Here is a 26,805-nt window from a genome sequence, read left to right on the forward strand (position 1 = left end):
TCAGGGGGATTTGAAAGGGTCGGTAGGTGTGTGGTTGAAGCTGGCATCGGCGAAGATAGCCAAGGTGCCCACAGTGGTGAAGACAACGAAGATCCAGAGGAACATGCGGTCCACCACCATGGCAACGTACTGCCAGTCCTCTTTCAGCTGGGTGAGGAGGTTATTAGGGTAGAGGAGTAGTGGGATGGGTGGTTGGAGGATAGATGGGAAGAAGGTGAAAGATGGATAGATGGAAGTGAAAATAAAATGGAAAGGAATGAAAGGAGGAGAAGATGGAGAGGGGAAATAATAGGCAGAGGTACAGGAAGAGGTATAGTGGTAAAGGGAGGAAAGGAATAGAAAAAAGGGGCAAAAGTGAGAAACAAAGTGAAAAAAGAACCAATGAACAGGAATGCAAACAGATCATATAACAAAACATACAAACTTACAGCTGTATAGTCCTTCTCAGCCTGCAGGGCTTCGGCGATATACGTGATGGCCTCTATGGCTGACTTGAGCTCATCAGGTAGCGTTAGGTAGCTACTGGGTCCATCGATAAACTTTCTTAGGTCAGTACACATTCCCTCCGGGTGGAACCTGCACAGCAACACACAAACGTGAGAGGGAACCAATGAAATAATAGCAGAACAGTACACATACTGCAAATATATTAATATCACAAATAAATGTTGATCTAGACAAAGGAGCAAATGCACATTTAGTGTCAACACCCAAACTTAACAAATGCACAAGCTTGTGGAATGTAGCAACATGAGAGCAGATGTCTGTTCGGACTAATTAAAAGCTGTAAAATAGGAAAGTGTTTATGAGCCAGCCTGCATGTCTCCTTTGCTCTCTTCTGTCATTCAGAGAGGAATAAAGAGAAGGTCAGAGGAGCTCCCCGGGCTCACTCTGCCAGTGTGGTACTACCGCTCTGCATCTGCTGATTGGGCTGCTCTGGCTGACAAACCCTCAGTGTGTGTGTATGTGTGTGTGTGTGTGTGTGTGTAAGCATGTTTTTGTGTTTACTTGTCGCCCTCAGTTACCAACCATCAGTACAAGTAGTTGCTAGGGGAAGTTGGGGAGCAGGTTGCTTTCTATTTCTGTCGAGTGGTATCATGAAATTAGTTTTCCTTATTTAATAAAATCACAATAAAGAAAGAAATTGGCAAGTCACAAAAATGGAAGGTGAGGAATTTTGCATTTAGTTCAGAGTGTTTATCTGCTATCTTTTTTGTAGAGAAGAAGAAACTTGCAAAATTACTAATTTTCAACTGCCACACAGTGCTGCCAAAGTACCATGTAGTAGAGAATAATTTTAACATTTTTTGACTTGCACTTCTTTTTAACATACCAGATATATTTTTCTTATCATTTAGTTCCTTCCTCATTGCATTCACACATGGCAGCTGGCCAATTAAATTATACCCCTCTGAGCAGCTCAACTGTCTTAATACGCAACTATTGAGAAAAGTTGAAACATAACTCATTGGATTTTTCTGCTTGGATTTTCCCTGATGTATTTCTATGCAAAGTTGCACAACATGTCCTTGAGCAATAACACATGGATTTCCTTTGGCTGATTCCGGGATAGACATGAATACAGAGTTCTAATACTTCCACATCTTTAAGTAGTGGTACGGCACGACTCTGACAGCAGGACATGACTGTGAACAATGCTTTGTTGAGGAATGACATTGCCTCTGAAATTAAAGAATAATTCTATTTTATTGCAACAGGGGTTAGCAGTTATAGAAAGCCTTGTCTCACCAAACTAAGTGATGAGATCTGGGAACAGGGTGACATTGTAGGTCACTAGTCAGACAAGTTGTAAACAAGCCAGCCTGAAGATTATCTAGAAAGCTTTATTTAAAGGTCAAATCAAAATGAGTGTATCTAAAATGTCAGTAATAATAATAATGATGATCTGTTTGTAAAGAAAAACAACACGAGTATAAGTACAGCAAGTGCAGATGGCCAAAGTTTAAACCAGAACACTAATAATGAAATTACAGGGCATACATACATACTACACGTGCACACACAATACACATTAGCTATAAGGTATTGCCTCTTCTGTGTGTACTAGCACATACAACATGAAAATGATATTTGCACAAGAGATAACGTGCATGAATTTTGCATTTTAAGCTGTATCCCCCTTTCACAAAGTTTTAAAAACACATCTTCTGCTATGACCTTAGACACACAACTAACATAATCATCTTTGCTGAACAGCAGCAATCTGCTTTTCCTAAACAACTGTTTTGATATGAAACACATAAAATATGAAACACCTCTTTCATTTATATTTTTAAGGACCTAAAATAAAAAATAAAAAACTGAGAAGATGAATTGCAGGTCCCACATCTTAACACCAGATGGCAGTGTGGCACTGTGTTTTTAGGTGGGAAACACAAACAGAGTGTAACCTGGCAATCAGGGCAGGGCAGAGAGCTGCTTGGTATTCAGTGCAGAAATTTGGGGGGTTTACAATGCAGTGCTGCCATGGCTGCTGCTTCTGTGAGTGTGGCAGGTGAAGAGGCTGCGACCTAAGAGAGGTGGAGCCTCATCAGATACAGAAAGACAGATAAGAGAGGGAAGTAAAGAAAGAGAGAGAGAAAGAGTGACAGAGACACTCTTTGGCCTCTTCACCCCTCCTCCCTTTTCCCTCCTTCGTGGCTCAAAGTAACACTTCATCAGCGAGAAGTAAATGACTATTCAGGAGACTAATTCAACTAAAACTGGCTGCGTCTGGTGCCAAGACATGCACTAAACCCAATTAAGAAGGTGTGTGTATGTGTGGGCTCAAGAGAGATACTGCTGTCTCATCAAATTGCTCTAATAGAGTCCCCCTCCTCCTCTTTCGTCACCCGTTCTTTCACCCAGACACTCAGCGTCCCGCTCTAATGTGTCAGAGTCGATTTGTGCGGGTCATTATTATTTTAGCAACGATTCTCTGCCGCCTCCACTCTCTCCCTGTAGACATATTTCACTTCTCAGAGGAGGTGAAGGATAGAGAGGGAGGGGAAAGATTTTTGGTGTAGAATAATAGAGCAGCATGGGAGGCAGGCTAGTTAAGAATGTCACTTAGTAGCTGACATACAGGACATACAGTTCCATGTAAATGAACCCAAGCAAGGTCAACTATTTCCTGTGTACAAACTGAGGAGGCTAGTGTTAGACTGATAGAACAGTTTGTCGCTGTGTTGTGTGCCAACGTTGGCCAGAATCCAGCTCCTTACTCAACAGCTTCAGGGGCAGCGCTCTGAAAAACTTTTGATGAAACTCATCAGTCTGCGTTTCACTGGAGGTGTTTGGGTTCTAAGGTCTTTATGCCGTTTTTAAAGGCCGCTCAACCTGAGCAGAAATTGCTTCGTTTTGTTATTTTAATTACGTGATATGCCCACAATTTTAAATACTGCGTGGCTCAAAATTTAGCAGAGTAATTCCACTTTCACAGTCAAAGGTCAGAAATTAAAGAGCTAATATCTAAACTTATATTTCTCAAACAACCTTGCGATGTAGAAATGAGGATAAAAATTGACAGCCTAAATTTTGTCAGTGTGCACAGTACTTACTCTTGAAGCTTATAAGAAATGACACTGTGATATTTACACAGAGGACACATTAGAAGATGTGCAACTTAAATAAAAACTTAAGATTCTGTCTCTTTATAATAACCACTGTGTGCCTGTAGATTTTTATTAATGTAAAGGGGAGACAAATACTGTGGAAAAAAAGGTAACTGCTGGTCATTTTATAGTCTACATAGAAAGTCTATGTATACTAAAAACACAGGACATTATAAATACACTTTTGAATTCAATGACATAGTACAATCTAACACTACACTACAAAAACTTACATTTTAGTCAGATTGGGATAATGTATCACAAGTGGATATGGGACTGAAATCAAACTTTTATGTGTGGTGCTTTTTTGCAATACATCTTTTACAGCAAAAAACAAATGGTTCTATCCATTCAGTGGAGCATTGTATAAAAGATGACACACCTTATATCTTACATATTACTCATATACAATGTGTTTTCTGTAGAAATGTATTTCTCTGTTTGACATTGTGCAACAACATGGTTTAAATGTAGGTGATATCCTCAATAATGTACCCATCTTATTCAAAAATACCATGATACATCCCAGTTTACAATAGATTACACTAACTAAATATGATTGAAATTTTGATGATGGGAATACATTTTTAAGCATGTTGAATTTAAAAAATGTTAAATGTGTTTTTAACATGAAAAGGTCAGCAAAGTTGAACTGTTAGCAAGTAAGTAACTAACTGAAGGGTTAATATGGATTCATTCAACACACTTAATGAAGACACATGCTTGCTGACCAAAATATATATGCACACAAGCACATGCACAAATATGTATGCCTTCAGTACAGTGAGACCCTTGACCCCCAGAGCAGGACCTGACCTCACCTGTTGGGCTTGGGGAACAAGACGGAGCAATCAGGCTTTCGAATGAAGTATTCATCAGAAGCTTTGCTGATGGCGACCACTTTTTTCACCCGGCGGGGCAGGATCTCTAAGGACAGGGGGGTCTCCACTTTGGGCCGCAGCATGCCCAGGTAAGGAGGCAGCATGTGGATGAAGATCTAAGAAGACAGGAAGAGGTGAAGAGCAGGTGAAGAGCAGCAAAGTCAATTTCAGCTTCTGTGCTCATCTCTCATTTGACTTGAATGCACAGTTGAGCTGCTGTGAGTTTAAAAATGGAAATGTATAAATTTGCAATTATTTGTTCATTCAAAGCCACATAACAGAACAGAGGGTTATTTAACTGTACTTTCCACTTTCAGTCAATAGCTGGTTTCCTCTCACAGACCTCCGAAATCCATCGTCTTTCCTGGTATTAAAAATCCATTTGTTTAGATTCTTGGTTTCATGATTTATGGTTCAGCTGAAATGTACTTGCCCTGTATTTGCCTATTAAGGGTGAGAAATGACTCAAAATGCTGAATTTAGCAGTGAGATGACCTTTGAGAACAGTTGCTGCTGAATGATGTGGGTGGGGAAAACCAAATGGGTAATGCTCTCCAATTCCTCAACGTCTACTCTCAAGGTGTCCTTGAGCATGGTTTGTAATCTCTGGATGCTTCAGTGGAGCTTCTCAGAAAAGGACAGGAATTATAGTAGAAAAATTAATAAAATATACATAAATGTTGGATAAAACATTAGGGAAATTAAGTGTCTTCTCTTTTAATATTACCGTGTTACTGCTCTTTGGCTTTAAGAGCTGAGGCTGCCTTTCAAAGAGGACTCCGACGTGAAGATAAAACAGCAAATCAGTGGGCCAAATGTGAGTCTTGATCAATATCATAAATGCTGTTTGCCTCTGTAAATGGCCCTTTTATCTGCAGTTTGAAGTGCTTTTATATCATTTTGAAATGAGTACTTAGCCTGTCTGCATGTATTGACAGATTGATGTCAATAATAGCCCAGTAGCAGGGAACATATTGTACCGTGGCTGCAATAGTGGCAGTAATGTGAGGTGAATAGGCTTGACTTGAATTCATTCAGAAGCAAGTAATGTCTATGTTCTTATGTGACCACCTCTGACCTTGTTTTCCCTGCTCTCCTGTTTCTAAGTCTGCAACAACACCTGTCACGTTTCCTATAAACTGTCGTCTCTGTGTGGGAACCGCAGACCAGTGAGTCACACACAGTCACATGATCACAGCCAATGAAAAAAAACAAAGCTGCAGGGCATTGTGGTGATGTAGTGTGTGTGTCATTATAAGATAGGATAAGAAGTATGGTACCAAACATAAAGTGTTCAGCCACATGATAATGGCTTCATGGATGTCACTGAAGATGGTATTAACTGCTAAACATCAGTAAGAGATATGGCCGGATCTACAGTACACACAGGTATTAAAAGGTATATGCTGAGCAGGAATGTCCAAACTATTCCACAAAGGACTGCTTGACTGCAGAGTTTCATTCCAACCAAGCAGGAGCACAACAGGCTTCATCAAATGTCTTAAGACAACTGATTGGTTCATTGGAATCATGTGTGGAATGTGTGTTTATGGAATATTTTGGACACGCCTAGCCTTGGGCCTCATTGGCACTAGTTGGTCCAAACATCAACTGCCTACATTGAATATTGGGTAACATATTTTAAACCATAAAAATCTTGTATGAGATTTTATTTTAATGTTTATATACTAAATTATTGAGATCATCCTTGTATGATAGAAGCAGCGACATATAGACTAGTGGCTTTTCAGGGTGCTTTCAGGTTCAGCACAGTGCAATAAAAGAAGAATGGAGAGGAAGGAGGAACATGACAGAGAGGGGCACAAGTTTCTCTCAGGCCATGTAATTTCCATGCCCACAAGCCAGCCCCAAGTACAGCCAGAAAGAGATTTTGCACCTGAAGATTCAACAGCAGAGGCAGGTGATTTTAGCCCTAACATTATATCAGAAGTAGCGCAGCAGCGGGTCACAACTTTGCCAGATACGGAGGATGATTCTTCTACAACCACTCCAAAAAAAAAGCACCACAAGCATCAACGACGGACAACTGATGATATCTACAACAACATCAACATCACAGGACAAGACAATAGAATAAGAGCAGGCCACTCCAGCCAGAGAACGTGAGCTAAACATTTTTTACATAGAACCTCTGGACCCAGACAACATTAATCATCTGGCCCTGTAAAGTGGAACAAAATTGACGGCGTAATTTGTGACTACCTGTCAAAACATTTGGGATTTTTCGGCATCACTGAGAAAATATGGAGACAGTAAAACAACTGAAAGCCTTTGCCCTGTTGGCAACTGAGAATGGATTTACGACCTCCCTGGATTTCAATGACATCAACGAGGACCTCATCTCATCGAAAGTCATGAAAAGGCAGTAAGCAAACTGTAAATACATGTTTTCCATTTAAATATTTGAATCAGAATAAATAAAGACACATTCAAAATCTAATGTAAAAATGCATATAAATGAAATGTATAATATATGTAAATTAATAACTAACAAATTGCACGAGTACTAAAATATAAATAGATAGCTAAAATATATTTCCAACTAAATTGATAAGTATAACAATCATGTGGCAGTTAAAAGTCATTTTGTTTGTTTCCCCCCGAAAAATACAGTCTGCCTTGTGTATTCTATCCATTTAATCCTGCTCTGCATTAAACTCAAAGCTGTGGTTCTTCTAAAGATGTTTTTTGAAGGGAGTAAAAGAACACCTACATTTGATGGATATTTCAAAGGCTGATTCAAGTAGAATTTGAACAATAAATGAATAAAGGATTCCGAATTTTCCTTCATAACTATTATTCTTGGCATTATGAGGAAGGGTTTGAAACAGCATTGGAAAAAATGACAAACAACATAATTCAGCATTTAACTGACTGAAAATGTATTTTGGTCTTTTGAGACTTATACTTATAACCTCAATATTTCTAAATCCAAATCCAGATGAGCCCATCTGACTGACATTAATTAATGTTTAGCCAAACTACTCCAGGACACGTCACCCTTGCCTCAGCTTTGGATAATTCCATTTGTGACACCTGCTCAAATATGAGCTGATTAAGGAATTGCAGAATAATTTAATTAAATAGACAATTTTCTTCAGTCCAGAATGACTTGCTATGTGATTTTTTTTTAATGACATGAAATGAGCTTTTAGGATAAAAGCAAGGCGATTAGCACTGTGGCCTACATTTCGAGCCTTTGCTGGTTTTAAGATACACTTGAATTATTCTCACTGACATTCAACACCTGTTAGATTTCCCACAGCTTGGCACACCATGAGTGGTGAATATAAAAGAGGAAGCTGCACAACAGAGAGCACCACTTCAGCTACAAAGACCTTATTCTACAAGCGTGGCTGATATCATTCAGCTAGTGTTGCTGCTCTGTCTTTGCAGGACTTTAGCAGACATGACCTTTATACACAATGAAATGATCACAGCACCAAGAGCAGCCAAAATAACATCATGGCTGAGCTGAAGGAGCTGAGAGACATGGTGATGGAGCAGAAGGAGGTACTGAAAGCTACCAGAGCAGCCTGAGGAGAGATAACTCAGCCCTCAGCCTCACAGCACACCACCACCGCCCAAGTTACCAACCAGAGACTGGATATAAGAAATTCATTAGTGGGCTGTAAAACCAAATATTAAAAAAAAAGAGTTGAAGGATGCTTCAATATTCAGCAGGGCTAAGTGGGCTGTGGCTGCTGAACTGCAGATAGGTGACTACTAAAGCAGAAGTTAACAGGGATCCAATACAATACACATTACATAATATTTTACAGTCATTTGATATATGTTGTTGATGTAAATACCTTGATTAGTGTAGCTTTTTGCTTATTGTTCCTTCCCACATTTCATAATGTTATCAATCGTCTATAGAGTAAGAAAGAAAAAAAGACGGTCTATAATGTTTGTTTTCCCCATGAATCCAGTAAAGGCCCATTTATGCTCAACGTTAAACACGGATACAGACGGAGCCTTCTGTCTGTGCTCTGCGTTCATTTCGTCCGTATTTCTGCATGTTTCCATAAAGCTTACAAATACGGACCAAACGGAGCAGTGCCACCGGAAACCATGGGGGGGGGGGGGGGGGGCAGTGTTGCTATCACTACTCGATACCATAGACTGTAAGAATACGTAGCACGAGTGAGACACGAAGAAGAAATAACAATGGTGGAACTTTTTGAAGAAAGGTTGTGCAAGTTGGTTAGAAACTTTAAACATATCGTTTTTGTCTTTTATGCAAGAGGAACATTATCAATATCTCCTCCACAGTCGCCATGTTTGTTTTTGAGTTTGTTGTTTTCATAAACTTTTGACTATGTGCTGCCCCCTGGTGGATGTATTGGTTAACATCCATGGACGCATGAAAGTATGAGAGCAGTGATGGTAACATTGTTTGAAAAGAACAGATACATTTTCATATGTACGTTGAGCATAAATGGGCCTTTACAGCTCAGTTCCATTAAACCATTCAAATGGGAGTGTTTTGGTATCCAAGTGGTTACTGCACATGCCACATAATGGCAGTGTCCCTGGTCCTTAGCTGCATGTCATTCCCTTCTCTCTCTCTCTTGTTTCCTATGCCAGCCACTTTCAAATAAAGGCAAAAATGCCCAAAAACATCCAAATGACCTTTTGACAGTTATTGGTGAGCCTAAGGTGGATGTACCCTGAAAGCATAGCATAACACAGGCCTGTAATTAATTTCACATAATGTATAGTGAGGGCAACAGCCTCTAATGAAGGTTAATAGTATAACATGACGTTCAGTGTTGACGTAGTTCACTAGACTGCCTGAATGACTGCTGCTTCAATTTCCAAAATTAACACAAAAATTATGTTAAACTAATTATTTCGAGGCTACAATGTGTTACATTGAGGGAATGAAATGTTGCTTACCCACGAAATAAATGTTGGGTTTCAGTTTTAATTAATTTTAGTCTTACATACATTAGTAGGTTAATTTGTGTGTGAATAAGTTTATTAAGAAATGTCACATTTACGGGCAAGGAGGCACAACAGCACCACTATTTCCTGCAAGGCCTGAAGTACACAGGCCTCCCCAACCTTACCCTCACCATCTTCTACTGAAGCACTATTGAGAGGGTGTTTACAAGCTGCATCTCCACATGGTTTGAGTGATGCACCTCTGGGGACCACACAACAGATGGAGAGGGTTCTAAAAACTGTGGAGTGCATCACCGAAGCCCCTCGCCCTGCCATCCAGGACACTTTGTATAAGAGTTGCATCCACAGAGTCAGCAGCATTGTACTGGGCAGTTCATACCCCTCCTACAACCTTTTCATCACCCTCCCTTCCAACAAAAGCCAGAACCCTACCTCCTTATTAATATGTGGCATGAGTACATTTTGACATTTAACTCCTGAATATTTTCGATGACATGCAGACAAACAGACAAAAATGCCACCCTGCTTGTTTTCAGAGCCAGAGATCCCAGCAACACATTAAGTTGAAAGAAAATCACATAAAACAAATTGACATTGTTCATCCATCCTTACAGTTTAAATATTAATCTGCAACAAGGGTATGCACATGTACAAGTACAACCATAGCACATGACATGACATTTTGCACTTTGGCCCACAGAGGCACTACACTCACCTTGCGGACCCACATGGGCATCTGGTGGGTGTTGGAGGAGCGGTGGTGCAGGTTGAGCACGACCACGCTGAGGATGACAGAAAAGGTGACGAGGATCATGGTGAACATGATGTAATTGACGATGATAGGAACGCCCAATGAGGTTTCAGGAATTTTGTCAGCCAGCAGCAGCAGGAACACAGTGAGGGTGAGCAAGACGTTGATGGACAGACCCATCTTCTCTCCTGGTAGAGAAACATATTGAATGTTACAATAGCCACATCCCACTAGCTACCAGCTACTGTCACTATGCTTACCGAGCTTTCACATGGTGCACAATGCAGATTAGTCAATAATAACACATAGATTTTCTTCCCAAATTTTCCAGCTACATGTCAAAAATCCTCACCAGTTGACAGACCTGTAGAAGACATGCACATTATGAAAAAACTTTGTTGTATTGCAGTATATACATTTTAACATAACTCTGTTTGGCTGCTAAGCTTATGTACTTGGACATTCAAGATTATTTATCCTTTAGTGTTTTCATTTTCAAACAGCATATTTCACTTTTAGTCTTACAAGAGGAAATGCTTTTAGGATGAGGACAAGCCACTGTTTTTTGGCAAACATCCCTCTATCTAGGATAATGAGCTTGGCTGGGGTTGCTGGAGTGTAAACTGCCCAAATCCAAGCAGGATAGAGCCACTAACGTTACACCAAACTTCGATATAGTAGCATCCAGGACCAGCTTCCACACAGTGGAAATCATACTAAACAGTAGATGTACTATTGTGAACTGGCTTTTCATTTTTGAATGTATCTGTAAACCCATGTAAATGATGACTTGACCTTCGGTGTTGGAAGTAGCTGTGTCCTTTCTTACTAATGTGGGTGGTGAGTTAGTTAGTTGGACATTTGCAGATTGATTAAGGCAGACAGACACACAGTGTTTAATCCATTCTTTACATTATTGCTGTTGTATTTTTTGGGAAAACATAAAAAGGCCACCAAGGGCTCTAATTGCTATCCTCCTGCTTTTGTTTAGTTCATTTTCATTGAAGATGGTGTTCAGTACTAGCTTTTGTTTTGTATTCTTCTGGGACCTTGTTAGAGCTCATCTAGTTTTAGCAGAACAAGGTTTGTTCCTCCTTCAACTGACTGAGATCAACTATTTTAGCAGCAGCTGGCCCATGCAATTCAGCAGTAATGACTCTAATAGAAAATTCATTTCACATTCTAAGTGAAGCTGACTGGCCAATAGAGCAAGGCCTCCCTGGTGTATTCAGTGGTCACTTACAAACTGTGTTTACCACAGACTGGTTAGAGTTGGTACGCAATGAGAAATTGATGTGAATTAGAGCGGTACATGCTCCCTTGGGGGAAAACAGCCAAAACTGGGGGATTTCCTTCACTAACTCCATTGCCCTGAATTTCAAGAAAGTTCAAGGAGACTTTTTACAGCACAACAGCTACGACTACTACCACACATATTCCATATCTACTCTCAAATTAATTGGGAAGCATTGCCGTGAAGACATTTAGATATAGTGTAGCAGGGACTGTAAATGTAATCAGTGAAACTGAAACTTCCTTCAGTTACTAGGACTAAATCAGGGTAATGAAAACATTAAGTTCACTATTACATGTTGGACTGGATAGTAAAAATATAGGGCTGGAGGATTCAAGATGATGGCATAGAGAGGATGGTCTACATTGCTGCTTGAGCTCTCCGAACCTCCCACCAGGTGCAGAAGAGCTAGCACCTACTAGCAAGACCAGTGCATTAAACCCTATCCCTCGTCAAGCTATTCAAATGACAGATAATATATTAAAAGTAATTGATGAAAAGCTGAACCCTGTATCCCAGATGTTTCAGGCTCAGGCATTGGAACCGCAAAACTGTGGAAAGCAAGCCAATGAGGTTAGTAAATGAATTTCAGGGGCAGAGGTGGCTTCTGAACAGGCCTACCAGTGGAGTAAAGCACTTGACAAGGAGATCAAGGAAAAGTATACATATTATTGGACTGCCAGAAGGTATAGAAGGTAGGATTTTGTTTACCAATAGACCAAGGCTGGCAGGTTAACATCAAGAAAGCACACCACAGACTAGTCCCTAAATCCTAAACCAGCAACGTCAGCCCATCCTCATCGGTTTCCATAACTACGGTGACAAACAGAGGGCACCCAAGGCCTCTAGACACAGAGAGACTAACAGACAGGCTCCAATGTACAAGGAATCTAAAGTTTTCATGACTACATTAAGATACTATGTTTGGTAACTTAAGGGAAGCCACTCACCAATTAAGAGGAAAAATGTACTGTTAGCTTTGAAAAAGGAAAATGAAAACTTTGATATAGCTTACTTTTATAAGAGACATATTTGACAGATATAGAACGTCTAAAACTGCAACAGTGTGATTTTGAACAAGTGTATTTTTCCTCCTTCACTACCAAGAGCAGGGGATTGGCTATGTAGATTGTATCAAGGACAGCTATAGGCAATTTGTGCTTATCAAGGCTGTTATTCATGGAGAGGAATATGATATACTAAACGTGTATTGCCCTCCAGATCACCCCCTTAACTTTCTCACAGATGCAGTGTCGATGTTGGCTGATTTGTCGACACAGAATATTATTATGGGAGGCGATTTTAATTGCCTTGTGAGCCCGTTGATTGATAGATTTCCCAGTGGTCCCTTGTCTGCCTCTCTACAGACAAAACTTATAGCTGGTCTTTGCGAAGAATTGGGTTATGTGGATGTGTGAAGAACACTCACTGCAGATAAAGAATAAACTTTCTTTTCTCACCCACATAAGTGGAATTAACTATGATCATGCAGCTGTGTACTTAGATACTGAACCTAAAAAAGCGAAGGGACAATGCTGTTATTCACATCTTGGCACTGGAGGATGAACTGTTTCATTTTAAAAAGATCACAAATTCATAGATTATTTTATATCAGAATTCAAAGCCTCTCTTCCTCCCTACTCTCCCTTCAGCCATTAGCCCATCTTTGCTCTGGGAAACCTCTGAGGCCTATGTGAGGGGGTTTATAATTTTTTACATAGCCAGCAAGAGACGCAAAACTGCAGAGCAACAGAAGGTATTAGAGGTGAGACATACTACAGCAGAGAAGGAATATATTAGAAAACCCACTGGCTCCAAATTGAAATAAATCACGTCCATTCGCTGCACATTAAACTCACTATTAACACAAACTGCCACAGACCAATTAAGATTCACAAAGCAAACACTGCTTGAACATGGAGATAAATCAGGGAAATATTTTGCATATTTAACATAAAAGTAGCAGATTCTCACACCATTGCCTCAGTTGTGGGTGGAACAGAGACCCGTACCACTAACCCTACAGTGGTTAATGACATTTCCAAAGATGTTTATCAAGGAAGGTGCACAAACAATAATGGAATTTTTTTCCAAGCACAATCTTCTTAACATAGCCACTGATGAGAAGTCCCACCTTAGTGCTCCAATTTCTAAAGATGAGGTGCACTTCACTCTTTACCACATTTTATAAGGAATTCAGAGATTTGTTAACACATCCCTTTTTAGACATGCTAAACGAATCATTTGATACTGGCATCCTGCCCCCTTAAGTACAAGAGGCCAACATTTCTTTAGTTCTCAAATAAGGGATGTGTCCATAAATTTGGCACCTCCTACAGACCCATCTTGTTGCTTAAAGTTGACTTCAAAGTCATATCCAAAGTCTTTGCAGGTCATCTGGAAAATTTTGTAGCTCCCAAGTGAGGTGGGTGGTCAGCATATTTCAGACCGTCAGATGTAAATAAATATCAGTTAAGTGATATTTATTTATATGTGAAATTTAGTTTTGCTAGGAAATCTGAAATGAGTCTAAGATTGCTGCGATAACCCAATAACAATTAAGACAATTAGGGCTTGGAGGGGAGTACAACTTATTGAAGGACAATCAGGGTCAATCTAATCATTAATAACCCAGACTTTCTGCCAGATGTCTTAGGATCAGGTTTCAAGCATCAGGATGAAGGGTATCTCTTCCTTTGAAGTGGGAATACAGTCTGTAACCAAACCAGGGCATTACAACTCCAAATATTATAAAGATAAAAAAAAAAACTCAAACTCCTTTAAGGCTCCCACAATTTCTGGTTGGTATAGGATAATAATGGAGCATATTCCATCGGACCTCCAAACTTGTCCTATACACTCTGAGATAAATAATTTTACAAAAAACCTGAAAACCTTCACAATGAAGACATTGTGTAAATGTGAATGTCATTTTATCTAGAGCTTTTATATGAGTGCATTGATCTTAAACTTCCTAATTGTGCTTACTTTTGAGTTGTGTAGGACTGACCCTATTCAGTAACATGAAAGCACAAAATATTTGACTTATAGACATTCACATGCTGTATTATTCCGTGGCATTTGTATACCTGCATCCGGAGGCAGGTAGAAGTTAAAGATGGCAATGATGGTGATGAGGATGCAAGGGAGGATGATATTGATGATGTAGTACAGAGGCTTCCTCTCAATGATCAGGTAGAAGGTCATGTCTTCATACTGATCATCATTCATGTTCTTCTTGCTCGGCCTGTGTCTGATGTACCACTCGCCACTCTCTGGAGAAACATTCCCATATTACGCATTTAGAAAAGATTTTAATTAAGATCAGCAAAATTACAATTTCAACAGAAAGTCAGAGGTAATTAAAAACCAAAAACATACTTTGGAGAGGCACATCAAGGAATATATCCCCACTAAGTAACTAGCCATGATTAGCAGGATGGAAAGCACCCCAATTCCCACTTCATGCTTTCTTAACTTTTCTAAAGAAAGCATCTAGCATCTCTTCCTCATTCCTTGACTCCCCTCACTTATGTTGTGAGGAAAAATGCAAAGAAAGAGGATGCACCTCACCGCTGAAAGCCTCGTCCAATTGGATTTCCCGGATCTCTTTGCCTTTCGCGTCCAGTGCATACTGTATATCGATCTCTGTTGAGTCATAGGTGTAGGAGCGGAACTGCATGGTGCAATTCTGCCAGTCAAATGGGAAATAAGTTACCTAGACAGAGAAAAAAAAGATGAGAGGAGGAGAGCTTTAAGGAAAAATTAAAAAAGCAAACAAAGTTAAGTAAAAAGAAGAATCAAACATTTTCTAGTTAATATTTGTATTGTCACCTTAACTCCACAAGAGCTCATGTAGAGTGCAGGGGGAGTCCAGGTTATTCTTCCATTATAATAAACCTGAACATGAACATGAAGGGCCACATCAAACACCCCATCGTTACTGCAAATAGAAATTGAGATAACATATTGGGTCATCATTGTAAATAACACACTGTACAGTTGCATAGACTTTGGCCAGTTTTTGCCGGAGAGACTGGGAGGGCTAAACTGAATGATATACATGTCAACCTGAACTTCCTATCTCAGTGTACGTGGTCTGAGGTTGTGGTGTGTTTGCTGACAGTTTCATCCCACAGTACAAACACATGGAGGAGAAAGGATTGGAGATATGAGGAGATATATTTGGTCTGTGATGGGTGCATACCTGACTTCCACCAAGTGTATGCTGGGATAGGCTCTAGATTAATAATACATAAAAAGTCATGAATTAAGTCATGAGTTTTAAAGTAAACTGAGGAACTGTGGACAGGTACTGTATGGGATGGAATAGTGCTGTAGTTTGGTCTCATATTGTATCATATCTTGTCATATTGTAACACATCGTCTTGTCTCATATCATATTGTCTCGTAACCTATTGTATCATCTTGCCACTTATCATGTCATACGATAATGCATCATCACATCGTCATCTTGTATCATCTTATCTTATTGTTTAGTACTCTTCTCGTCTCACATTGTATTGTATCGTATGGTAGTGTATCATCTCAAATCACATTCTCTCGTAACATATTGGTTCATCTTGTCTTGCATCATATCATATTGTGTAATCTCCTATTGTCACGTCTTGCATTGTGTCACATCATATTGCATGGGACTGATAGCTCATTGTAATGTATAGTATCATATCGTATCGTATCATACTGTATGATTGTATCATATCGTGTCATACTGTATGATATTGCATGATATTGTATCGTACTGTATAATATTGTATCATATCATATCATATCGTATCGTATCGCATCATACTGTATGGTATCATATCGTACGCATTCTATCATATCATATTGCATCTTATCTTATGGTATCAGATCAGATCTAAGTGTATTGTTGAACTGAGCTTTGACACTAGCAAAGTCATTGCTAGTGTCAAAGCATTAGTCATTTGTTCAATCACCTAAAAAACAAATTTCTTTTGTCATTTCAAACTGTTTTTGGCAATGACAAATAATGTTTTCCTACCAAATGGGTTACTCATATTTGTTTTCAAAGGCTATGACAAACAATGTATTTTCTTTTTTAGTTTGGAGGACATGTTTAGTTGTACAGTTAAGGGTTATAGTGTTTCTTGATCTTCGGTAAAGCTTTGCTTTGTGGGCCCAGTTTAAAAGTGAAGCCTTTATTAGCAGATTGTAGCAATATAAAAGCCTTATGATGCCGACTCAGTTATACACATCATATAAAAGTTCCATCCTTTCAAATGTTTGATGACTCATTCTGCATTCATCTCTGGTCAGAATGAGTTACATCTGAATGACTATGTGTTGTCTGATTATTCCAGTCACATTGCTAATTTCATTGTCTCACCATAGCAATAGAGTACAACAACATTTGGCTGCAGGCCCGTACTACACCACCCCACTAAAACATTTTAATTGGCATGGATGAAATGAAGGAAATTGACACATTTCACAGGATTCTTCCAAGTGCAGCACTAACACTGAATGTATACAAAGCTGTTTTTGGCCATTAAGCAGCTCATAACACAATACACAACAAAGACATCAAGTCAATTAGACACAGATTCAGCCGTCTGTCAGGGCACAGTGTTTCGCTTTTATGGTTCTGGCAGTTTAACAGGGAGAAGACTGTGTCCTTAAAGCTGGTTCTCTTAAAATCCTGTCCCTGTGAAGGTGCCGCCTGTGCTAAAAAAGAACAGCATTGATTGTACACACACACAGAAAAGGGTATACACACTTTTGCATTTGGTGTGTGTGGACATATTTGTGTGTATGTGTGTGGTTCCAAGTGAGCAACTCCTAGTCTGAAGTAGCGAAGCGGTGCCAACAGCTCCGTTATAAGCTAGCCATGCCGCTTAATTGCCTATAAAGTGTTGATGAATGGAGCAGTGGGGATATTTACAGTGGTGCTAATGGGAGTGTGTGTATGTGCGAGGGGTAAAAGAAAAAAGACTACACTTAGTGTTCTTGCTATCTACATTTTTTAATTTAATGCTGCGACATGAAGTTTGCAGGTACTGTACTGTAATTTACTGTATCTATACTGGGTGTTTAACCTTAAAGGAGACATATTAAGCATGCTTCCAGGTCTATATTTTTAATCTGGATCTCTACTGGAATGTTGCATGATTTATAGTTGAAAAAACTCCTTTTACTGGCTCTTTAATGCAGCCCGAGTTCAGCCTCTGTCTTAAACAGGCCATTTTAGCTTCTGTCTCTTTAAGGCCCACGATAGGGAGCCCACTTTAAAAGCTGCCTCTCATCCACCAGCTCCGACACTATGTCAATAAACCATGAAACACACTATATTAGTAGGTTAGAACTTCTTTATCCTGTCTTTCTCACAATGTAAACTTCTCAAATACATCTGTATATGTTTGAGCCTGTATCTGATCCAAAACAGTGAGTCAGCAACCCAAAAACACCATGGAAAAACCTTAGCAACAACCATAGCTACAAAGCCTTTGGAATGAGGTCCTCAGCAAGGTAGAATAAACATACCAAGCTAATTGTATAGGGAAGTTAGAAACCCTGGCTTTTGTCTTGCAGGGATCATTTTTACATACCTTAATCTCAAGTTCTATAACTATTTATCATGTTTATCACAGATATCCCACATCAGCAGTATATATCATTAACAGACCACCACAAAAAGCATAATATGTCTCCTTTAATGTCCATTGGATACTAACTCTTTCCAGTTATGTAAGCTGCTGCAATCCACAATCCACTGGCACTGTAACCAGTGTAACTTTGATGTGCTACAGAGGCCACCTTAAAGACTGTGTAAAGTGAATTCAGACATTTTCTTCTAAACACATTAAATAGGTCAAAAATGTATTTCTAAAAAAGGTATAAAAAGCATTTTAGATTTGAATTGTGTTTCAAGATTTCTGTGTTCAGGATTTAGTGGGCGGGTCTGAAAATGATTAGCATAAACCCGCCCCTGCTGCTGTAGAGGTATAAATGCACACTACTACTACTACTACAGTCTACAGTTAGCCAGTTAGCTGAATTAGCCGCTGAGTTAGCCGCTGAGTGAGCCGCCGAGTTAGCTGCCGAACTAGCAGCTGAGTTAGCAGCAGGAAGCTCTCAGACGTAGCGTCCATGTTTCGGGTAGAGGTGGTGACTTTGATTAACAGGTGATACTTGGTAGGGGGCGGGGTTTTAGCGAACTCGGCGGGCACTCCCACAGTGTTTGGGAGCACGGAAAGTGGCTGCTTTTTAAGCAGACTTTGAAGCCTAATTTCATATATTTGGCGATTTTTTTAATCATTCAAATTTGGCAGGTTGGTTAACAACACCCTTTTCTGTGGTATGTCAAACTCAGAACACATATTTATTCTTACTTTACACAGACTTTAAAGGTTAATTGGTCAACGATTATGATGCCCAAATTCAAGTCAAACTGGATCTGTTGTTGTATAGACGGACTGGCTAGAATGACAAGGAGCTCAGTCTTAGAGAGGTGACAAGGGTTTGCAGAGTGGATCTATATCTAATCTAAACAATATGTTCAGATGGTGATAATCAAATGCCCCTTGAGATGAATCCTATAAAAAACTAAAAGTTTGAAAAATGGAGAAAAGTGTTTATCCACTGAAATATGTGGTACTGATTAATTCATGCCAATGTGAGTGCTGTGTGTGTGTGTGCTTACTTATTGATGAGGACAATGTCAGGCAGCCAAACCTTCGCAGCAGGTAAACGCATCACCTCAATCCCATCATGTTCCTTGGGTTTCCATGTCAATCGATGATCTGTCCATTCCTGTTCAAAAATAATTTTTTAAACAAAGTAAGGTGTTTATTTATCCATGCATGAATGTGGGGATTACATAAAAGTACATAAAAAACAGCTGAGACAAGAGACAAACAGAAAATGAAACTTTGAATTTACAAATGTAACCAATTTGTCATTTTATCAGTTTATTTTTTTCACATTCCCACTGCTGTAATTAGATTCCACGTGGATGATTTCCCTTTGCATTTGTCCCTGCATAATAAAACACAATTTGCATAATTTTTCATTTTGCATATGCTCTGTGTTATTATGACTCTTCGGAGCATTCTTGCCTGGTTATTTGTGTAGTGTGTATTGGCACTGAGCTGTACATGAAGAAGGAGGTGTTATGTTAATAAAGTTACTTCCACTGGAGCTGGAGACATGGTTGAGTTGGTCAAGATGATGTGAAATTATAGGAAGTAATTCACTTAAAGCACTCTGCTTTAATGAAGAATGTGTACACGGATGATCCATTATTCAACATTCTGTTTTAATGCAGCAGCAAGTTGTCACATCCCTTCAAAAGGCTGTACATAGATCATTCATTGTGTGTTGTGAAGACAGGACTTTTACTTTAATTTACACCAGTTTGTCATCTCTGTGCAACTTGCATGCAGTAAAAAGTACTTTAGAGACACACTTACCAGATTCATGACAACAATTGTGCTCATTTCTTCATTTTTCATATTCTGAAGGGAAAATAGAAAGAAGTATCTGTGTTATACTGTTGCCTCTGTCAAAGTCATGATTATTGGTACACACAATGTTAATAAAAGGCTATAAAAGTCAGTGTCTGAAATCACACCCACTTCCACTCACGTCTCACTGTCATTTCTTTTGTTTTTTCAAGACAGTCAGGTGCCTGTATGAACCCTGAAAGAGGTTTTCCTCCCTGCAGCAATGCCTTGTGATTGTACTGGCTATTAAAAGATCCACCTCAAATGCATTTTTCATGTAAGTGATGGGGGCCAAAATCCACACATTCTCTTTTTGTGTTTTCCTCAGACAGTGTTTCTCTGTTTCGCTGTGGTGGAAGTATAGTTAAAACAAAAAGAGGGACTTTAGCACTAAAATGACTGTTCTGCATGATTTGACTCATTTGAAGCTTCAGATAAACTTTTGAATATATTGTTGAACAAAAAACAGGCTTTTGGCTTCAACTTATATTGTAAGCGCATTATTCATTTGGGCTCCTGACTGTTGTTTTAATAATGACTTAAAATGAGAATGTGTGAATTCATCCTTTAATTAGGCTGCTTGTTGTGTCCTTTAAAGCTGAGTTTCTGCCAACAAAAAATGATTAGATATCTTTGAATTGTTGCTATTTCAGCCTTTTTGCTCGCAAATTCAATTCACTTTAATAACCACACAGCTAAACTGAGCTTACATAATAAAATTTGATGAGTGAATTCTGGATTTGAATTTGATAAAATGCTATTGAACCCCTACGCATGGCACTTTTTTCATTCCATTGTGGGAATATTTGAGGGCACCAAATAGTGTCCAACAGTGAAGAAAAATCAAAAATATTGCGTTCTCAGGAGTGGTGGTTTTGTCTTCAGTGCTGGTTTAACAGAGTGTTACATGTTGTCACTATGTCTTGGTGAAGCACAGCCAGGAGCTATGGGTGCTGGTTTACTGGCAGCCTCACAGTAATGACAGTACAACCTGATGTGTTAATTAGTAAGTTTTAGAGATGTTGAAGATTATTTTTGACTTTTGGCTAAGCTAGGTGTTTCTCCATGTTTCCAGTCTTTAGGCCAAGCTAATAATCTCTTGGATCTAACTCAATGCACAGATATTAGAGTGGTATCAATCTTCTTTATCAACTCTCAGCAATTTCTTTTCAATTGTGGAAATAAACCAGAGACCAAGTCAAAAATGTTGCTATGCTAAAGTAGCCTTTGCCTTGTTACAACAGAGCAACCAATAAATTGCTTTATCTAAGCTGATGGTGTTCTAGTTTAATTTTGCAACACATTTTTTGTCTCAAACCTTTAATCTAGATTTCAGTCCTTTTGTTCAGCTTCTACTATTACAATATGACACAACTTACATCAAACATTAGGGCTTCATGCTAGAAATACAGCCTCTACTATAGTAGTTCAAAACCAGCATATAAAAACAGCTGATAGTCATTTGAAACACTAGCTGGTATGGCAGCAATGGACGACAACCGGCCAGCTACTTCCTCAACAGAGTTCATGACGAAGGCTTATGCATGAGTAAATCTCCAGGTAGCGAATAAATGTACGCGTGATTGTGAGTGTGCATGTGTCTGTGTGTGTGTGTTCATGTCTGTGCACGTGTGATTGTCTCCAGCAGGAGGGTGGAGCTTCCCTGAGCCGGGCCTGCTATTTAAAACGCCGGGAGGAATGTCAGAGAGACAGCTGGGACAGGGACAGAGAGGAGGAGGGGAGGGGGGGTGGGGGTGAGAGAAGTTTACTTAAACCATCTCTCTCACTCGCTCTCACACAAACACACACAGATGCCTATCTGATCACTGACCTATCACTTACTGATACTTCCTGTAACTGTTTAAATTCATCAAATGATATCCCTCTTGGGGGTGAGTGTTAATAATATCACTGCAGTTATCCAGCTGACTAGTTCTGGGCAGAGGAGGACTGAATGCCCTAGTGGGACAGTTTTCAAGATCGTTCCACACCAGAACTTAAGGGGCCCCATGTGACTTCCTCTCCTGAGTGAGACTGACCTTGAGTGGAGGAATAAGGAGCATGCCCACTATAGATATATATGTGTGTGTACATGGGAGAAGAGAGCCAAAGAGAAATTTAGGAACAGATCAAGTAACTTGGTGTGTGTTCTTGATTTTCAAATATGTATTTATCAGATGCAAACCTGAGGTAAAAGCCTAATGTTTCTGGCTAAGTGACAGTACAGTAGATTGAAGCCTAGTAAAATGTAATGAGATGAGATGAGAGTGGAAAGTGAAATACAGGCAGGCATCCCAGGAGGTTTCATGTTCTCACTGCTCGATGAAACCCTTCAAAAATGTGAATGAACCTATCTGCTATACATTTGTCTGTTTAAAGTAATTTTTAGGTTGAAGTAAGCCAACAAGCTTGCCAGACTACCCTAGGGCTACAGTACTATCTAATTAGCTTGTGCATTACTTTAAATATTATAGAAGATTCATGATGGAAATAAAAATGAAGTAATACAGCAGGAGTTCCTTCTTTGATGTTTAAACCATAAGAGTTGATGACTGTTTTTGCATCTGAATCTGAGATATAGGGGGTAATGATATATTGGATTGCCCATTCAAATATACTCAGTAAGACTATTTCAACCTGGTAGGACATCAACCCTTATATGATATGTATAAGTTGCTTGACATCCAATGCTGAACTTCTATCTTATTAGATATAATTTGCTGTGTAGCTGTTGGGAGTCATAGATATGTCTCTGTTTTCTCATATATTTTCACATATGTGGCACTATTATGTTATATTCTTGTTGTGCGCTTTGTCTCTCACCAGTCCAACAAAGGAAGAGAGGACCATACCCACACGAACCACCACCCTCTTTTCAGGGGTAGACGCAGGGCGAACCTTCACATTGTAGTTTTGGAAGATCTTCTTAAACACAACCTTCTCCATGTCAGAGGCACCTGAATGACAGAAAGAAAGAGCTTATGTAACAAAGTTCAGTTAATACGTCACGTTTCAAGTTATTTTACTTTTGTTCACAATGGAATATGAAAAAAACAGTTACAGAAAGCCATTTTTATTCAGAAATTTGGAAAATCATGGGCCATTTTAGACTGCCATTGCATCATTCATTCATTTTTTTGCTGTAAGAGGTGCTGCTTGGTGGCAGCATAGACTGTATAAAAGAAATGGACGTAACATCCGTGACGTTACCCATTGGTTTGTGGACTGCTGCTCGGAAGCCAATAGTTTCGAATCTGGGCAGCGCCATCTTGAAAATTTCAGGTGCATGCTGGGAAAATTAAAAACATGGATTCTACTTATATGGGCATGAGGCAGGGCCATGGGCAGAGACAACGGCGGAGCGGGGAGGTTACGATAGGTTGCGAGGGCTGGATCTCGAGGACATTGGTCAATCAACCTGTCAATTACGATGTAGCCACGCCCCAATGCATACCCTGCTTTATCATCAAATATAAAATCAGGGAGGCCAAAATTTCACAAATGAACATCATACTGCATTGAAGAAGGCTTTAAACTAGCGATTGAGACCATAAACACATTTTGAAAATGTTTACTGAGGTTAGAAATCAAGTGAGAAGTTGGTGAATTCTCCATTGACTTGTATTGAGACGGAAGTCCTTTTGACACCAAAATGGTCGCACCCTGGTGGCCTTTTGCTAGAATGCAGTTCTATGTTACTTCCGCGTCTGCCTCATTACAGAGGACCGGAACTCCCCGCCTGGGTGGCAGCCGCATATATACCATGCTTGCATCGCCCATCATCAGCAGTAATAACAGTTAAGTGGTGACAATTTTGAACCAATTTACAGCAAATGCCCATTTATAATGTTGTCTGTTTTTTCCCTTTTTGTCTACTTATGAAATGTATGCAAAGGTCATCTATGCAACACTCATCTCTTATGTGACAAGTGAGGATGCAGCTAACTGATTGGTGAGTACAGAGTGTTGTGCATTCAAATATGCACAAACCCTCCAACTCAAGTGGCACAAGTGCAAGAACTAAAGTATACCAAAGCAACCCAGAAGAAGACATCCAGGCCAGCTGAAGGTAAGTTAGAAGAATAAGAGATAAAAAAAAAAAACCTCTGGAAATTCACACCTACATCTTCAATGTGACATCCTCCCACTCCTTCAGCTCTTGTGGTAACTGGTTGGAAACTGACAAGACAAAATCAAACCATGCACCTCTCAGCCCACTCACGCTGACTGCAAAGCCCACACACACAAAGCAACAGGTACACTTGAACTTAAAATGAGTGTTAAGAGGAAAGAAAGTGGAGTGCAGGTGCCTTGTGGGAGGATTTTTAGTGTCTTGGTAACAGAAGTTGATTCTGACTTTTTGTTTAAGAGCAATGATGTGGCATGGCATTCAATGGACAAATAAGAAAACATGTTATCAGCCTTTCATATCAATCGAAAATTCTACTTTTTATCATAGCCATCTATATATTCCCTGCAACATAAATTGAGGATGCATGATGATTTAACAGATAACATGGGAGATTCAATCAATTAAAAGTAGCTTTAAAAGGTACCTTTGTTCTTATTAACATAAAGCACTCTAAACCCCTAAACAGATGCCTGTGTATTGTCTGAATCTAAAGACTTTACTACTGTAACCAACCAAAAACCAAATCCTTGTATTCCATCACATTTCATACCTAACTCTGGTTTTATTTCCACTCACTACATCCTCAGTGTTGGAAGGTTAGAAGCATTAATAATCAGCAGCTCCGGTGATGCAGCATTTATCACGTTTGGCATAACCGTGGCCCCAGTAGGATCTGACCTGACAGGAATAAACGACAACAATCACCCAGCAAGGCACCCCCATTAGCCAGGCAAGGGGATGCATGGTTACCGACAGGCGGGTGTGGGAGGTGGCTGTGGAGGGCTGGAATTAGGCATTTTTCTTCTCTCGGCCAAGTGCAGATGACTTGGTAAATAAGTCAGACTCAAGTACATTATGAGACAAAGTGGGTGAAAACTCTACTCACCACTTGTCCCTTACATGTTCATCTTATCCATTACATCATATTATATTATTTATGCATTCTTTTTGCTATAATTTACCAATGCAACACTTACTATCCTGGGTTTGTTTGTGTTATGTAAGCATTATGTTACAGTTTACACCAAATATGAGTTGCAATAAATCACTGCCAGTTCTCTTTATTATGTTGCAGGTTTGAATATTGTGCAGTTGTTTGTTCCTTTGGTCATACTCTCCATTCAGGACTATTGATTGGGTGGAGTCAGCCCAGCATTTCCTGATTGTTATAGTATTGGTGATATAATGCTGACATCACTGGGCCAAACCAAGTGGAGGGCTTCCCCTGTTTATTTAAGAATGTTTCTTTTGCTTGTTTAATGCCTTGTGGAGTCATATATTAGGGGTAATGTACCTTTTTTTGAGCTGTTTAGATGTGTGAATGAGCTTGTAAATGAGATGAAGCATGTCTTGTGATTGCCATGTATTAAGGTTCATGTGTAGGTCCTCCTTATTTGCTATGGTGCTGCTGGAGCAGTCAAGGTGTGAATTGGACACCCTGACTATTAAGTCAGTTGGGGTTTTGGCACTGGAGACAGAGTGGAGACCATGCTGCCATAAACACATGCCTTTGTTTGATTTATTATGAATTAATTTTTGTCCATTTTCGAGTTTTTTTGTTTGTTTTTGTTTTGCCTGAGTTATATACATATGCATAAAAGAGCGTACTGTAAATACATCTTAACTACCACCTTCCCAGATAGTCGAGCTGGAACACTTTTACATATCATATAGGGTAAGATTACAATAGTGGAAAACACAGAGGCAAATATGAACAGTCATTATAATCTTTGCACTCCTGATGTCACCCTCGGAGAAGAAGATATAAGTCTTTATGCTTGAACAATGCACTTAAAGTATACCTTCAGTTCTTTTCCCACATGAAATCATCACTCAACACAAGTGAGTGCACATTTGCTGAGCAGTTATAAGCAATGATTTTAAAATTCAAACTGACAACAATACATTTCAATATGAGCTTCTTCTTCCTCAAAGTGGTTTAAGTGCACCACTCTTATACAGAAACCAGTGGTCAGTTATCAAATCAATCACAAGAGGTAAAGAAAGCCATTGAGTTCTCTGCAGAAATAGATGTTATTTAACCACTAATGATTGTTTATGGCTTCAGTGTTTCTTATGATGTTGAGAGCAGTATCAATCTTCTCATCTAACTCTTCTATCTCGGCACTGTTTCGTTCCTTTTTCCTCTCACTTACCATTCCACCATGTTAGTGGTATTTGTTGTTGCCTATCTGTGATATATATAGTGCTGTGACACCTAATATATCATAATTTTCTAATCCCATTTTATCAATGAGGCTGTGCGGGAAGGCATTCAGTAAGGAAAGCATGTGCAGGCATGTAAATTAAATAAAGCAGTTTAGGTTAAGGCACTTGGGTCAGGCCTGTGTTGCATACCAAACACTATGGATTATGTATAGTCAAGCTCTACACCTTGTCCAGCAAAAAGACATTACTATTGTAGTAGTAGTAGTTCTATAGGAGCTTACGTCTCAGAGACACAATAATAATTCTGAATATGGTAATCCTTTCATAAGTTTCAGTGTTAATCTTGTAATTACTGGCCTTAAAAGATATGTTCCATTCCATTTAGCATATACTACACATGGTATTAGTATAGTGTCCATAGAAGACGTATTACAAGACTACTATAGCTGTGTTACATGGACATATTGTGTCAGGTTGTGTCTTACCTCCCATTGCACTCAGGCTGCATAAACAACATGCCAGCAGGAACAGATCCGCGCTTTTCAT

The 26,805-nt window shown here is 39.4% G+C and overlaps 1 protein-coding gene across 1 annotated transcript; it reads right to left on the reverse strand.

The window, feature by feature from the left end:
• On the reverse strand, positions 1-26,805 carry chrnb1 (cholinergic receptor, nicotinic, beta 1 (muscle)). The gene is made up of 11 exons (XM_053343366.1): positions 26,745-26,805; positions 22,782-22,915; positions 19,926-19,970; positions 19,157-19,266; positions 15,307-15,415; positions 15,046-15,190; positions 14,562-14,747; positions 10,143-10,366; positions 4,436-4,611; positions 429-576; positions 1-147 (listed from the first exon to the last, which is right to left on the reverse strand). Exons 1-11 carry the CDS (start codon positions 26,803-26,805, stop codon positions 1-3), a joined length of 1,485 nt encoding a protein of 494 aa, XP_053199341.1.

The sequence above is a fragment of the Scomber japonicus genome, chromosome 22 (genome assembly GCF_027409825.1).
Source record: "Scomber japonicus isolate fScoJap1 chromosome 22, fScoJap1.pri, whole genome shotgun sequence".
NCBI classification, from domain to species: Eukaryota; Metazoa; Chordata; class Actinopteri; order Scombriformes; family Scombridae; genus Scomber; species Scomber japonicus.

What these genes read in the sequence shown, in the direction of transcription:
- chrnb1 (XM_053343366.1), bottom strand. Translation starts at nt 26,805, where the DNA reads ATGAAAAGCGCGGATCTGTTCCTGCTGGCATGTTGTTTATGCAGCCTG. An exon ending in CAGCCTGAGTGCAATGGGAG is followed by an intron (nt 22,916 to 26,744) that starts GTAAGACACAAC and finishes TCTGTCATTCAG; the next exon opens with GTGCCTCTGACATGGAGAAG. An exon ending in TCTCTTCCTTTGTTGGACTG is followed by an intron (nt 19,971 to 22,781) that starts GTGAGAGACAAA and finishes TTTTCCCTTCAG; the next exon opens with AATATGAAAAATGAAGAAAT.